The sequence below is a fragment of the Embiotoca jacksoni genome, unplaced genomic scaffold (assembly GCF_022577435.1).
Source record: "Embiotoca jacksoni isolate LCO1_2020_lvr unplaced genomic scaffold, fEmbJac1.0.p SCAF_32, whole genome shotgun sequence".
NCBI classification, from domain to species: Eukaryota; Metazoa; Chordata; class Actinopteri; family Embiotocidae; genus Embiotoca; species Embiotoca jacksoni.
The window spans coordinates 4,786,038-4,800,794 of record NW_027185384.1 but is presented as its reverse complement, the minus strand read 5'-3'; the positions used below and the strand labels follow the sequence as shown (position 1 = coordinate 4,800,794).

At 41.3% G+C, this 14,757-nt stretch overlaps 1 protein-coding gene across 2 annotated transcripts; it reads right to left on the bottom strand.

Moving 5' to 3' along the window:
- Positions 1-234: 234 nt before the first annotated feature.
- Positions 235-14,226, bottom strand: cpsf6 (cleavage and polyadenylation specific factor 6). Of its 2 annotated transcripts, XM_069164991.1 has the most exons (11): positions 14,143-14,226; positions 12,576-12,785; positions 12,339-12,442; positions 11,857-12,002; positions 11,473-11,646; positions 10,210-10,317; positions 8,714-9,209; positions 8,386-8,501; positions 8,110-8,263; positions 7,812-8,010; positions 235-895 (listed from the first exon to the last, which is right to left on the bottom strand). In XM_069164991.1, exons 1-10 carry the CDS (start codon positions 14,200-14,202, stop codon positions 7,824-7,826), a joined length of 1,755 nt encoding a protein of 584 aa, XP_069021092.1. In that variant the 5' UTR covers positions 14,203-14,226; the 3' UTR covers positions 235-895; positions 7,812-7,823. The 2 variants fall into 2 exon arrangements, with proteins under 2 accessions (XP_069021092.1, XP_069021093.1); XM_069164992.1 differs by lacking the exon at positions 10,210-10,317.
- Positions 14,227-14,757: the final 531 nt, after the last annotated feature.

Genomic DNA, 14,757 nt, shown 5'->3' with positions numbered 1-14,757 from the left:
TCTGTGCACACAGCAAAACTGTACAGCAGTCTAGTTTTTCTTACCTTGTAAAAGTTTTATCCATTGAAAAAAAATAAAATAAACACAAAATAAAAAGGGACAACAGCCACCGGCTAGTAGAGCTTAAAAAGTGTTATCTAAAAAAATAAGCAAATTTTATGTGAAAAATATCTCGCAGTCCAAAATATACATTTAATATAAATGAACCAAACATGTAGAGGAATTCACCAAATGCAGAGTGTACCTCAGTAAACATTTTTTATTACAACACCATCTAGATTTTAATCAAAAAGCAGAGACATTTACAAACATACTAACCATGAAAAGAATAAATGAGAATGAGATAGGGCGGGGGAGAAAACATCAAACATGTACCCTATAAAAACGGATCTCTAAACTGAATGTACACAGTACAGCGAGCCAAAGAAAAATAATATGGGAAAAAAAAACAAAAAAAGATGTAATGTTTGTGTCTTCTATTTTGGGGGTCGTGCCGGCCATATTACGGTTTCTTTGCAAAAAAAAAAAAAAAAAAAAAACAACAAACAAACAAACAAAAAAAGCATCACACGTACTCTTCTTCGGATCAAATAAAACATCATAAAAATAAAAGAGCCGTTTGGAAAGTTTCTGTTCTTTCATCTTTAGTTACCATGAGTATAGATGTTTGGATAACATAGCCTTACACAGGTCAGGGTCTTCCATCCACTGCTCTTAGTCAGGCAGACAACAGACAGAGAAAAAGGATGGGTGGAGAAGGAGAGGAGAGGAGAAATGGAGGGGGTGGAGGAAGAGATGGTGGTTGCGATCCTGTCCGGTCATGCAGGGTGGGCAGCGGAGTGGTGCACTGAAAGCGTTCCTCCTTTTCCTTACATCCATCCTTGATCCTCGTTAGCTGAAAGGTGTCAAAACGAAGGGTGGAGTTTGTTTTCGAGCCAGCCCAAAGGTGAACACTCCCCCCACTCACCATTACACCTCTACACTACACAAGTGTAGACCGGGGCTGGGTTCAATTCACCGTCTCTTTTGAGGGCCAAGGTTGGAGTTTGTTCCAGGCTGTACATTTTAGTCTGAGAACGGATGAGTGCTCGGGGAAATTGATCAAATCTCTGGAAAATATGGCATTAAAAATGCCACGACTCCCTGCTAGCAAATCAAACTTCTAACTCTTGGCACTCAGCTGACTTGTGTTTTGTCCCCAACCCCAGCACAGACACAGATATACGTCATGCAAATTTCAACAGGAAATATCCAAAAGACAAATGTTAAATCTCAGTCTATACAAAGACTAGAAAAATTATATCAATGCGAGTCTGCCTGAATGCAGTTTACTTCACTCACTGCTGTATGAAACGGGGATTTGAATTTGCTTGTTGACAAGTAAATACATGTAAAAAAAGATTTTGCATGTTACATGTAGCTCACACTTTGTCATACAAATCTTGATATCCATATGTGAAATCTAAATTTAAAGTCTTGGCACAATGATGTTCGGCTATCTTGTCATAGGATTGTGTATAAGTGTTGAGTGAATTCCAAATTCAGGGATGGATATGAGGAAAAATATTCCTAAAGAGTCTAAATGCTAAACCGATGTTGGGTTGAACAAGATTTATCATCTAAGAAGCAGCTCTGCTGTATTTTGTCTGGTTTGTGTGATTTGTAAAAAAAAAATAATTAAATTTACTGGTAAATTGAGCAAATATATTCATGAAAAAAATGACATGCCGCATCTGCATTAACATGGGCCATCGAAGCAAAAGCCTCATAATAAATCTTACTGCAAATCAAGACGAAGACATTTGGTAGAATATAATTTTCCAATTAGCAGTGTTTTTTTGTTTTTTTTAAGACTTGTCTCATTATGTTAACTCGCTTGCTGAGGTCTTTAAAATGTAAGTTTAACGTTTCAAAATCCACTTCTTTCATATTGTTACAGACATCAATCATTTGGTCTTAACAAGTGGGCTAAAAGTAAAACGTCATTTTTCTTTCCTGTGTTAAGTCTCATCTCAAAACCACAGCAAAATGTTCTCTCGGGTTTTCTTTAGGCTACTTCTAGAACATGTTCATATTTTTCATTACAACCAACAGGTTATGGGAGACATGAGGTTCAGAGCGGGACACTGAAAACTTGAACCACTGTGGCAAACAGCATGGAAACAATGCTCGACTGGTTGAGACAACCTTTGGTGTTTTTTTTTGTTATTGTTGTTTTGTTTTTTTAAGGAAACTACAGAAGTCAAAAGACACAGAAAGGACAAAAACAGCCGTAGATCAAAAAACAAAGCTACGTATCGGACTCAAGACACAGCAGGTGATACTTTGGCACACTGACCAGTGGATCACCGAGGTTATTACATAAAACAGAAAAATTATTCGAGGCATGACACCTTTTACGGTGCAGCAAACATAATGAAGCTGGAATATTTTGTGCTTATAATTGAAAAAGACAAAGTCCAGCATGCAATGTACAGGACATTTGAAAGGCCACCACTTCTCAAAATTACCGTGGTAGCTGCAAAGGACTGTTTCGACTGTGTACACAGTTTTAAGCACCCTCTTAACAGAAAGGTTACATTTTTAAGATGAAATGACACAAATTGTGATACAAGGAAGTCATTTCAAATTTGCTTTGATTTAAAATTAATAGTATGAAGGCTTGACAATAAGTTGTTGTTTTTTTTTTTGCTTTACATGGTGCAAAGATGCCAAATAGTCAAATGAGTACAGATGATTTCACATTCAACATTCAAAGATTCAACTTCATACTGAAACTCGATAAGTTTCTGCTCTAGAAAAGGTTTGTTTACACGGTGCATGGCTGCAGACAAACAGTTTAACTGACAAGAACCAGATTTTACATAACACAGTCAAACTCATGGTACTCGTGTTCACACTATTCATTAAAAAGGCAAGTTTATGTGGGAATTGGAATAATTGAAATGTTACCAAATTTCATTTGGAAATGTCCTGAATTGTAAAAACAATATATCAGACTAATAAATAATTGTTCATTATAGACTATTATAGTTCACAGACAAAATTAAAATGCACAGCAGTGTGTCACTTACTGATAAGGAAACGGGTCAGAGACAAACCAGGGTCAAGCAGTCCATGTAAAACTTCCTGACCTGTAACTTGTCTACCTGCGACAAAGCACTCCTCTCCTCAGCTCGACATGGGATACTTACCATTTCCTAATTTATAAATCAAATTTGTACCTCCTCACTTTTGAGTCCTCTAATATTGATCAGAATGTATTTTTGATGCTCTCTGAAACATTATTCAAGTTTGACTATTGTCTTCCGATGCTGTGGCTGAGCCGGTCATCGACTTTGTAACTTTCTTGTTCTACACCTTGACTTCAGGTCTTTGTCTCAGGGTCGCGTATATCGATTGTAAACTTTGTTTTCATCCCTTTTACTTCAGGAGGACATGAATGCTTGTTGGCAACCTTCAACTGAAACTGTTTGACCCTGGTTTGACATGAGAGAGTATCTTGTTTGCATAAAGGACATTTGGGCTGTGACCCCCAGCACACACCTACAAACAGACTGAAGAGATAAAAGTAACTTCAGCCTGGTACAAACATGGTGCATTCTCGCATGGCAATATGAACAGATACAACAGTGTTAAGCATATCTGGACACAACAGATGGCCACATCACTACAGGAATAAGGGCAATATGCTTGGCAATCAATTCTCATTTCCCAGATGAACAAACTCTGATTTATCAGATTAAATGCAAAGGCATGGAGCAGTGGAAAATGGGCAAACTTGGACATGAACATTTGTGCCCATTTCCTTTCGATTTTGAGTCATTTCATTTATACTGCAAGAAACATCTTTGTAAAAAATGTACTCAACAAATGCATTTTGGCATCTACACATTCCCAAAGGTTGTCAGGCCTTGTGCCCACTGGGGATCTCTAATCTAACAGAGACGATCAAAATATCTGTTAGAGGAGGCAGCAGTGATTGCTGCACATTTTATATGTTGCCGCTCTGAAATTGTAGGAAGGCTAGTGAAGGAAACATGAAAAAATATCTACTTTCAATTTAACAAAATCTTATCTTTTGTTAAGAGGTTCCCGGTGGACACAAAGTCGTACTTTTCAGGTGAAACTTGTGTAGGAAAGGACAATTTGGCAGAACAGTAGAGTAGATCAACTCAGCTCGCACCAACAGCTAAAATTCAACACAACTCTTCACTATTCATATCACATGACACATTACCAAAAACGTCACCGAGTTACTGAGTTACAGTCTTTTGGTATCGGCTCGACCTGCTTTTAGGGGTTCAGTAACTCCACAAGTTTAACCACCCCCGTTTATCTTTTCCAGCATCAGAGAAACAAGTGCATATGTTATTTATGTGCCTGATGTGAAGAGCATAATCGCTGCACTGTGAGTGCAAATACATTAAGAGATCAAAGGTGATTGAGGCTTATTTAAACTTATGAAGGGTTAGCTCAACAGGGTCCATGTAACCTATAGACTCTCTGTTATAAAAGACTGGTTGGCACACCACACCACAGACATTTCAGTTCTTTGTCAGCAAAAGACACAAACTCATTCTAACACTATTTCACCTGCAGCTCAAAAGATTTACACGAGTCAGCATGTCATTAAACGTGCAAGCGACGCAATGGAAGACGGCATCTTCCCACAATGATTAGTGAAACTGAGAATCCGTGAAAAACGCCAGCAAACCACCAAAACATTCACCTCAAATAATTTGAAAGCAGCGTGGAATCAAGGTTAGTTATGTACAGGCTGACAAGTACTTTCAGATAAATTAACCTCCAACTCATCCATAACAATACTTAACATCGAAAGAGACAGCCAAACAATGCGAAGAGACAACATCTCAAAAACTTGCATGATCTCTTGCCAACTTGGAATGATTATTTTCAAACTTAACACTGCAGCCTAGGTGACCATGTATTAATGCCAAACAACAATGAGCATAACCATAAATGTGGAGGACTGACATGAAAACACATTAACAGCTTACATTTACTGCAGAGCTTCAATATTATTTACAAGTTGTCACGTATAAAAATTGTGATTTTCTTCAGTCTAACTGAATCATGGAGAGCACCTTAAGGGTAACAGTGACAATTTGTTTATGGACTACTTTTAAGGCCCTGTAGGTCGGTCCCAACCATTAAATAATCATCCGATTACACTTATTCAAGCTGATTGCAATCATTTTGCATAATTGTCAGAATCGTTTCCATTCTTCCATCCATATAAAAACTAACAGAAAAATCTTATTTTGATCTATTTTGTATCGTTTCCCCCTCTCGTTGTGCCCCCCTCTTCTTCGATGGTTTAATTGCACAAGTGGATAACTTGGCACCACCACCTGCTTATCACAAGGCATTTACCTTCTAATATTCGACAGACCACAATTCAATGAGCATCTGTATCCGTTACCTTGGATTTAGTTGCAAAGCGAAACATCACAGCACCGCTGTCAGCACATTATGGTTTTAAGCCAAACTTAATAGGAGAGCCCAACAACTTTGAGGCAACTTGTAGCACAAAGGTGGCGGTCAATGGTGCTATATGTATTTTACCAATGCTCCATGGCAATAAATGGCTGTTCTTTTATAGGGTGTGTGTGCCATTAAACTATGAATAAGCTTATAGTATAATACTGGCATAAAATGAACAGAAAGGAAAATTAAATCGTCATCTGCAATTATTTGTCAATTAAAATGTCATGGTTGCGAAAGCTCCATTGCAGTAATGTTTGCATTTTGTGTGATCCACAAAAGGCGGAGGTGTATTTTGATCCAGTATTATGTAGTTTTGGGATTGGGACCACAGTGTGAGTGGGTGCACCCTCAGCTGTGGCTGCTCAGGCATACCTCTGTTTTGCTGCAGTTAGAAAATGAAGGAGTTTGTTTGTTTGTTTATAGAGACTGTAACCGTGGGATGACATAGTGACACTATGATAGTGGCTGTGACCATCGCTCTGATTAAGATTAGGTCTGTGATAATAATGGGTCTAACACTGACTACATGCAGTGTGTGTGTGTGTGTGTGTGTGTGTGTGTGTGTGTCTGTAGGGTTGTACTAGCTAAGCGTTGTATTGAATGTACTGTATTCCTGAGGATCCTGGGGTGTGCTGGTAAAGAAATGTGCCTTTAAGTAACGTTTAATATTGTACAGGTTGTTGCAAGTGAGCGCAAAAGTAGTCTCAAAGAAAATTCCCCACCATGACCCTTAGGGGGCTCTACAGAATCAGGAAGAAACTGAAAACAATTATTTTATTGATCCTGGCTTTTGATCTTGCCAACTTATTCTTTCAGGTTCACATGTATTTTACTTTTCTTAATAATGTAGTTGCAATATTTCATGCACTATTTTTTTTTTTAATATAAACAAATTCGGATTATGAACACATTACAAATGCATTGAGGGCACCAGCATTTGGACATCACACTAACGTTTTTGTTGTAAGAACAAACTTTAAAAAAAGACACAGGCATGAATATTTTTTCACCTCAACATCTTAAACTGAGGTGCAATCGTTCAACAGTGAGCAACGTCACGGTGTAAAAACATTCAATCTGACAAGTAAAATGTCAGGCGATATTACTCACTTGCAAATATGGTACAATCACATTTTAGAACTTTTTGTGTCAAAAAATCATAAGATATTGACACGAATGTTCACCTCTTGATTTTAACAAAGATAAATCTTCAACTAACACACTAAAATGGTAATGTCTATACAATATTACTATAAATGAAACATTTACAGTGGAGATTGGTCTACTATTGACAGGTTGAACAGTGGAATTCTTTCCTAAAAATACAATCCAATCTGAACAAACAGAACATGTAAAAATGTTGAATTCGTACTAATACTGTAAAAATGATTGGGCAGTACTTTGACATCAAACCCTGCCGATCAGTGATGGAGCGATCAGTACAATGACTCTGACAAAACCAACTCAACAGTCATTAGCTGTAAATTCACATGTAATGAAATGGCAATTTAGAATTGAATCTTGATATTCAAGCAATAAAAATGCTCAACATTTGGTCCACTGGCCAAAGCTGCTGGTAAAACCCCAAATTCTGATCATCTCTGCGTTTTATGAAGCTAAGCTATGCGTTGGCGATTAGATCAATTAGATCGATTATCTGAAGTGCCAAATAGGCAGATGTGAGTAGTTTTTTTTTTTTTTTATCCCCAACAGATAAATATGTGCAAATATCTGGGTAGTGCTACTTTCCCTCCGTGCATTAGTGCTTACTGTCTACGCTGGAATGTAAATAGCACAAAATCACAAATGAACTTTGTAAGTTACCAGCCTCTGAAGCCTGTAGACCAAAAAGGAACAACTGCATCCACAAAGTCAGTTTCCAGTGACTGTCAGTATTTTCCGTTTCGAGAACTACAGAATAGATACCACAAAGCCTGATGTATCGAGCAGCATTATGAATACATTATGTATTATGTACATTCTCTGAGACAATATACACAACATCAACTGTGACGTCAAATTAGGAGAGATGACAGAAAGATGACTTACCTTTTACCTACCTGAAACCAAAGGGCTGAGTTTTTAAAGCCTTTTCTTTGCTTACCTCCTCCAACAATTTGTTATTTTGATGAAAATATGATCTACTATTCAAAGATGAAATATGTCATGGGTGCAAGGATTCAATCTAAACTGAGGCCAAATCCAATGAAGAGGAGAGGTAGCAAGCAGTAATAGAAGACTTCTGAAATATAGAAAAAAAAAATATAGCGATGAAGACAAAACACAAAAGGTGTACCCACCTTATTTCTCAGCTAGCGGTGCCGGTACTCCCTCTCCCTCTCTCTTTCCCGATCACGGTCCCGGTCCCTCTCGCGATGGCGGTCCCGCTCCCGACTGCGTTCTCTGTAATAGTCCTCGTGCCTGTCGCGACTGCGAGACTTGTGTCGCCGGCTCTTCTCGCGAGAGCGGCTGTGGTCACGTTCCCTGGAACGTTCTCGCCTGGGAGACGAAGAAGCATCGTTAAGCTACCAAATGTTTAGGGGAGAACAAATCCTTTTGTGTTGTAAATCGCTTAAGTGTCTTATTTAACGGCCTCACCTGGAGGCAGAGCCGTAGCTTTTTGACTCGATGCCATGGAGGCAATCCTGCAGAGAACTGATAAGGACCTTACAGCGGTCATCTGCGGACACTTTGGACTGCTTAATCAGACTGATGGCTGTCACCAAAGTCTCTATAGCACTGCCATAATCAGCTGAAAAAAGAGCAGAGGGTTGACTTGGACTTTGTGTAATCGCAAGTGTCTTCATCTTGTCTAGTTGATTACATGTGAACTTGTTTACATAGTTCCACTATAGACACATCCCTGTCTGTTACCTGCACTGGCGTCAGATACAGCCCGAGATATGGCGCTGGAGGAGATTGCTCTGTTCCTGTTCATAATCTCCTCAAACTCTGCCTCGCTCAGAGGAGTCCGAGATGCTTCCATCTCCCTAAAACGTCATAGACACAAGGATTGCAGCACATCTTATATTCCAGACTTGTTCTCAATGCAACCGATGCAAACAAGGTAAAGGTCCAATTCTAAATCCTCCAACGTCCAAGAGAACTGATATTAACACTATATTTGATACATATTGATTGCCAAGAGATCACGATATAAAGTGGTTCATTTTTTTGTTCCACTATCACCAACTATTCTTACCGGCCTCCAGGACCGTAGTCTCTCTCATACGGCGGCGGGCGTCCGTATGGGTCGTTAGGTCCCGGGGGGCCTCGGCTGTCGTTAGGGGGCATGTTGTTGTTGCCAGGTGGAGGAAAGAAGGCGGGGTTCACATGGGGGGCTGGTGGTGGGCCACCTGGTGGGGGACCTGGCATATGTGGCGGTGGAGCCAAAGCCATTGGGGGGCCAATAGGGCCTGGTGGACGAGGAGGGAAGGGCCCTGGAGGTGGTGGACCTTGTTGCGGGGGTGGGGGACCGGGCGGAGGGCCGTAACCTGGTGGAGGGGGGCCTGGAGGTAGGGGTCCCATTGGTGGCTGGCCAAACTGACCAGGGAAGAGAACAGGGGGGGGAGGCCTGTCGCCACGATTTGGAGGACCAGCTAGGGGAGGGGGGAGGCCCTGGCCAGGAGGTGGAGGGCCTGGAGGGCCAGGGGGACCAGGTGGACCCGGAGGGGGACGTGGAGGACCCTGCATGCCACCTAAAAAAAAAAACATAATGGACAGAAGAACGTGAAACAAAGTAAGATCTAGTGAACTAATTAACTGAGCTCTTCCCATCAGACAGAATAAGTGCGCTGGTAAAAATCATGACGACCTGCTCTACTTGACAATTTAACAGGCAGATTTTAAAATATAAAACACATTTGCACTGCCAATTTTTGGGGCAAGCTTAAATTTGTATTGACTTGTGGTAGCCTGTATTTTCCATGTATCCTGTACACAGATACTTTAAGGTGCTGATTGTGGCAGTTCAAAGCAGGGACAATGACACGGACAGATAAGAGCAAGCCATTGCTAGAGGGAACGGCAAATGGAAAAAAGGCCACAACATAATGCTGAAAATTAAATCAGAAGAAAACAGAACAGATGAGGAGATACACTTGGAGCAAACTGTTTCAAGCAGGGTTTTTTTTTCTTTGCATTTCATCCTACATTCTTTCACCTCAACACTTAAGTGAGAGGGTGCGCTGCTATTGGCAGGAATCCCAAAAGAGTATGTGAAATATTGTAATACAATAGCTGGCAAAAAGACTATTTCATGCAAGGACGACATTAAAGGAAAAAGGGGACTAAAGGGTTTTATGTTTTAAATCTCTCATGCAACTACATGAAGGGAAGCATTTTCTTGAATCTGAACAGTTAAACAATTGAGAAGCAAAAAAAGGTGCTCTCTCTTCAGTCTGAGACCATTTTGTTTGTTCTTTTGAGGTCTAGTAAAAACAAAGTTTCAAAATCAAAGTACATCTCTAAATAATGTACTTCCCTAAAATGTTTTACTGTGAACACATGACCAAGTATTTAACATCAGGCCTCATGTAGGGCCAACAATATTTGATGGAAAATGTCTCCATTAACGGAGTGATGAATTCAGCTGTCTTCAGGGCAGCAAACCTGACGTTTTCAACGGCACAACTCCTACCCATACCAACAGCTGAGGTTTAGGATAAAAAAGCCATCGATCAATCGAGGTGTTTTCACCTCTGTCACGCCAGCTCCCGTTCCTGCCCCCCGGCGGGAAGGGATTGAAACTCATATCCATCAGAGGGCCATCTTGGTGCCTAACCAGATCTGGTCTCATCCCCGGGCCTAATGGGGAAGAAAGCAAACCAATCACAACTCTTCCCCATCATAAACTTCCACCAACTAAGAAGGCCTGTCGCAGTCCAGCAGCGTGGGGAACCAGCCACTCAGCCAAAGAAGAGATGTGAAAAAGGATGAGATGGAGGACTGAAAACGCAAAATGGGGTGGGGGGAGGAAAAAAAAAAGATGAAAGCTGGCAACTTTTTTCTCTCTTCCTGCTTGTGTACAGCAGCCAATCCAAGATTTGTAAGGATTCTAGGGTAGGTAGCTTGCAAAATAAAGCTTTGAGCAAAACGCTTATCAAGGAAGGGTGTTGGAAATTGTCAGTGAGCAGACAATTGCAGCCAAGGAAGGATCATCTGTTCAACAGGTGAAGAGGGACAAACAAAGAACAAACCACAGATGGGAGGTAAACATGCAAAGACACAGCACTGCCAGGGGAGATTTGAATGCCGAGAGATCTGTCGCTAGAAATGCACACTACAACAGACGAGATTTGGTTCCATGCAGGTGTGAGTAGTAGCAGTGCCTGGACTGTGCCAAATGAGCAGCACTGCCAGAAAGACAGCAGAATTTTAATTCATCTTACTTGACGTTTTCAAGGCACTTGTCTCTCTATGATGGCCAGCAGTGACAGATCCAAACACATCACAATCTACGTGTTGTAGTGTGCTTACAGTGACAATTAGAATGTGTATCTAATCACAATCCATCCGTGAATTTGCTTCTACTGCTGTGAATGGAAAATGATTGGATCCATCTCAGTGAGCGAGAAAATATTAAGCAGCTGATTTTTCAGAACTGAGAAGAGTTGTGGTTAGAAACTCACCTTGTCTGGGACAGCAAGGCCATTGCAACATTTAACCAAATTACTTGACCTTTCCCCCACTTTTATCAGGTAAAAACAACTGTTGAAATTTCTAAAGCAGGCACCGAGCAATTTATACTCAATATCAGTGCCTGAGCTGACTGGGCTACATTTTATATTCCTTAGATGTTCATCTGAATTAAATATTTGACCTGCAACAGAATAAACTGTCCTTCATTTAATCTACTTATTACCATTTCCCTCTAATTCCTGATCTTTTCAAATGTATTTTAATTAACAACTAAGTGGACTTTGTCTCCACCCTACTGGCAACACTTGTAACCAAACTAACCAGGAAAGTGTGGTGGTGGGCCTCCGGGCCCTACGGGCCCTGGGAAGCGGTCTCCTCCAGGGCAAGGTGGTCCAGGGAACCTGCCTCTGCCTCGCCCCATGGGGAAACCACCACGGGGGCCAGCACCAGGAGGACCAGCTTTACCTTCCCCAGACATCTGGCCTGACTGGGTACCTGGGAAAAGGATGAAACAAATACAAAATTCACTTTTCCATTGATAAGTAATAAATAATACATGTCGATCAATCAGTGCTGTCATCTATTGTGCTGCCATGTGCACATTCTGTTACATGCCTTCTTTCAGCGAGCATTGGGAGAAGTGTTTACGGCTAAACTAAGAAACTTGAAAAACACAGATGCAAGGTGTCCACTCGGCCTACTTACTTTTACGTGACTGCATCTCAAATTGGCTGAGAGACTGTTTATTGCATGGTGTGACAATGGGATTCTGACCATGGAGCTCCCGCTTTGACAGCAGCTCCATTAGCTTCCTAGACGATGCCTCTGAGCCAACACATACCAGAGCAAACCTAGGAAACACAGGCAAAGGACAAAAACAATCAGGTTTGTGCAAAAAAAATAAACTAATTTTCTATTTAAAGTCAGTCAAGATTTCGAGCTCATTATGTCATCATCTAATGTCTTTGATTACTGTCTGCTAAAAAGAAAGGAATCGCAAACTACCACTCAGCCCAAGACTGCAGATCTACAGCACCTCTACTGAAAGTCTCAGCAGTTTTATGACAATATAGAAATAAAACCGCTTCATCCCATGTGGGATCCCACTCTGCACTTTCAATATGCAACAAGAAATAATCAGCATAATCTAGCATTTAGTCCAATCATGTCACGCACAGAAACCTCACCCTTTTGACTGGCCATTGGCTCTGTTTTCATAGAACTTGATCTCCAGCACATCTGTGATGCCTATCGACCGGATGGCTTCTGTCAGGTCCTCATCTGTCGTCCACTGCAGAAAAAAAGACGGCATCGTCAGTGCATCAGTATTGATTTGCTGAAGTTTTATTGTTTTACAACTTGTGGGCCAACATGTGGGATGGCAAAACAAACAAAAAATCAGTTCAGAGGAATCTGGCACCTACCCATGTAAGGTTTCCTATATAAAGGGCAATCCTTTTTCCTGTGTAGGTGTACACCACGTTGGGTGGAGCACTCTTCCCTCCCTCTGCGCCACCTGGTGCAGGCAGTGCATCCAGGTAATCACGGTCCTCTGGAGCATCCCCATTATTGGCTGATGGCGATATTACATCATCATACAAGTCGATCTGCTCGTGAACCGGATAGTCGGATTCCTGTTGGACGACGACAACAAAAGTTCAGTCAACCACGTGACATTTTGTGAGCTGATAATGTCCTAATCCATTATCGTTTTTTAAAGCTGGGAAGCTGCACAACATTCAGCACCCTAAGGAGTAGAATGACACCGTATTGATTTAATTCTTCAGTGCATCCAGGACACAGTGGACACAGTTGAGTTGAGCTTGTTTAAAAAAAAAAAAAAAAAAAAAAAAAAAACGGTGGAGACAACGCTGTCTCGAGATTAGGTTGATAAGGTTTTTACCACTTGCACAGAAAAGGGGCGTGTGAGGAAACAAGTTATCTTCCGGTTCAGCACTTAAGGGGAAAGTAAAGGAAAAGTTCAGTTACAGCTCCAAGCAATTGCTTTTCCATTTATTTATTTTTTTTTACACCTCTTAATGCTGTAAAAGCTTGTTTAGATAAATCTTCAACTCTCATGAGAGCATTTTGAAATTTGGGACACTTTTGATCTTTTACTATAAATGAAAAGGACATTTCTGTTTTGTTTTTTTGTTTTTTAACATCTATACCACATCAGATCAGGTCTACTTCACCAGGTTAAACAAGGATTACTTTTAGAGGTCTCAGGTTCTACAAAACAGTTTCTGATTTGCGAAATGTTTCTTCTTTTTTGTTGTTGTTGTTGAAATCAGACAAAAAGCTACATTTTTACTGCACACTTTATGAGTCAATGTCCAAGTCCAACTTTCCTTCTTAAGTGCAGAAGTTGAACTTCCCGTCGTTACGCGGAAGAAAACATGAACCCAGCAGAAGGTACGAAGCTAAATCGCCAGTAGCTTAACAACTCGTCCGTCGACACGCGTTTCTAACTCGCACGTTTAACATTTGCGACCCCGACCGCGTCAAAACTACTTTCCCTCAAGTCAGGCTCGCCCTCATGCGCTTCGTATAAACGGTCTAAACCATTACTGACTTGCAAAGCTGTGGATACGACAGCTAACGTTTGTTTGGCTTCGTTAGCCCGCCAGCCAGCGGCGGCCACGCCGAGGCCTGAGCGGAGAAAGCAGCAGCTGCTTTTTAATTTTTTATTTTAGCATTTACTCAAAGAGACGAACACGTGCACATAGAAATACGCGCACGCTGCACATCGATACTGGCAATACGTCGAGTTAAAATGTCGGTAAAAAACGAATGCAACACTGCGAGCGAGTAGCCGAGGCTGCAAGGCTTGCAGCATGGGGGGGGGGGGGAGGAGGCCTTGTACGCGGCACAGGCTCGGTCGACTGGCACAACACGACATTATTCAATACCGATAATAACCAACCAACCCAATCGCATACACATAAAATAGCAGACTAGGTCGAAGTGTGGTAAATGCGGACGTAATACCTGATTAAATTCTTCCTCTACGTCGGCATAGATGTCGATATGATCCACACCGTCCGCCATTTTCCTCTGACCCGTGTCTCTCCGCCCGGCGGTGCAGAGCAAAACCACAAACAATGAAAACCAAAGCGGGACGACCAAGCGCCCCCTGCTGGCGGCGCGACACCACGTAAACGTCAACAAACGACGCTGCGTTGCGTTTAAAGGAGGGTTACGGAGCTTTAATCGCGGCGGGGGACACTTTGACCCGTCACAGGACGTTACGCTCAGGTGTGTTAATGTTGGCTCAGGTCCATCGAGTGTCCCGGTAAGACAGGACAGGGAGCCGACACGCACAAAAGCAGGCAGCTTACTCGCATAGGTGGGACGCAGACATCATTGAATCACCGTGGTTTTCTCTACAAAAACAAGTCAAAATGTCTAATCTGAAAAAAAAAGGTCCAATTCCAGCAACCATTAGTGCCAAAGCCTAATTTCTGAAGAACATAAAATATATGAAATGTTAGATGTTGCTAAGCGTATTAGCCCATTTAACTTTGTCATGTATTTTTTTTTTTTGCTGGAAAGAAAGCATATTACATGACGATTAATTATGAAGTAATTTGGCAGTATTTCTCA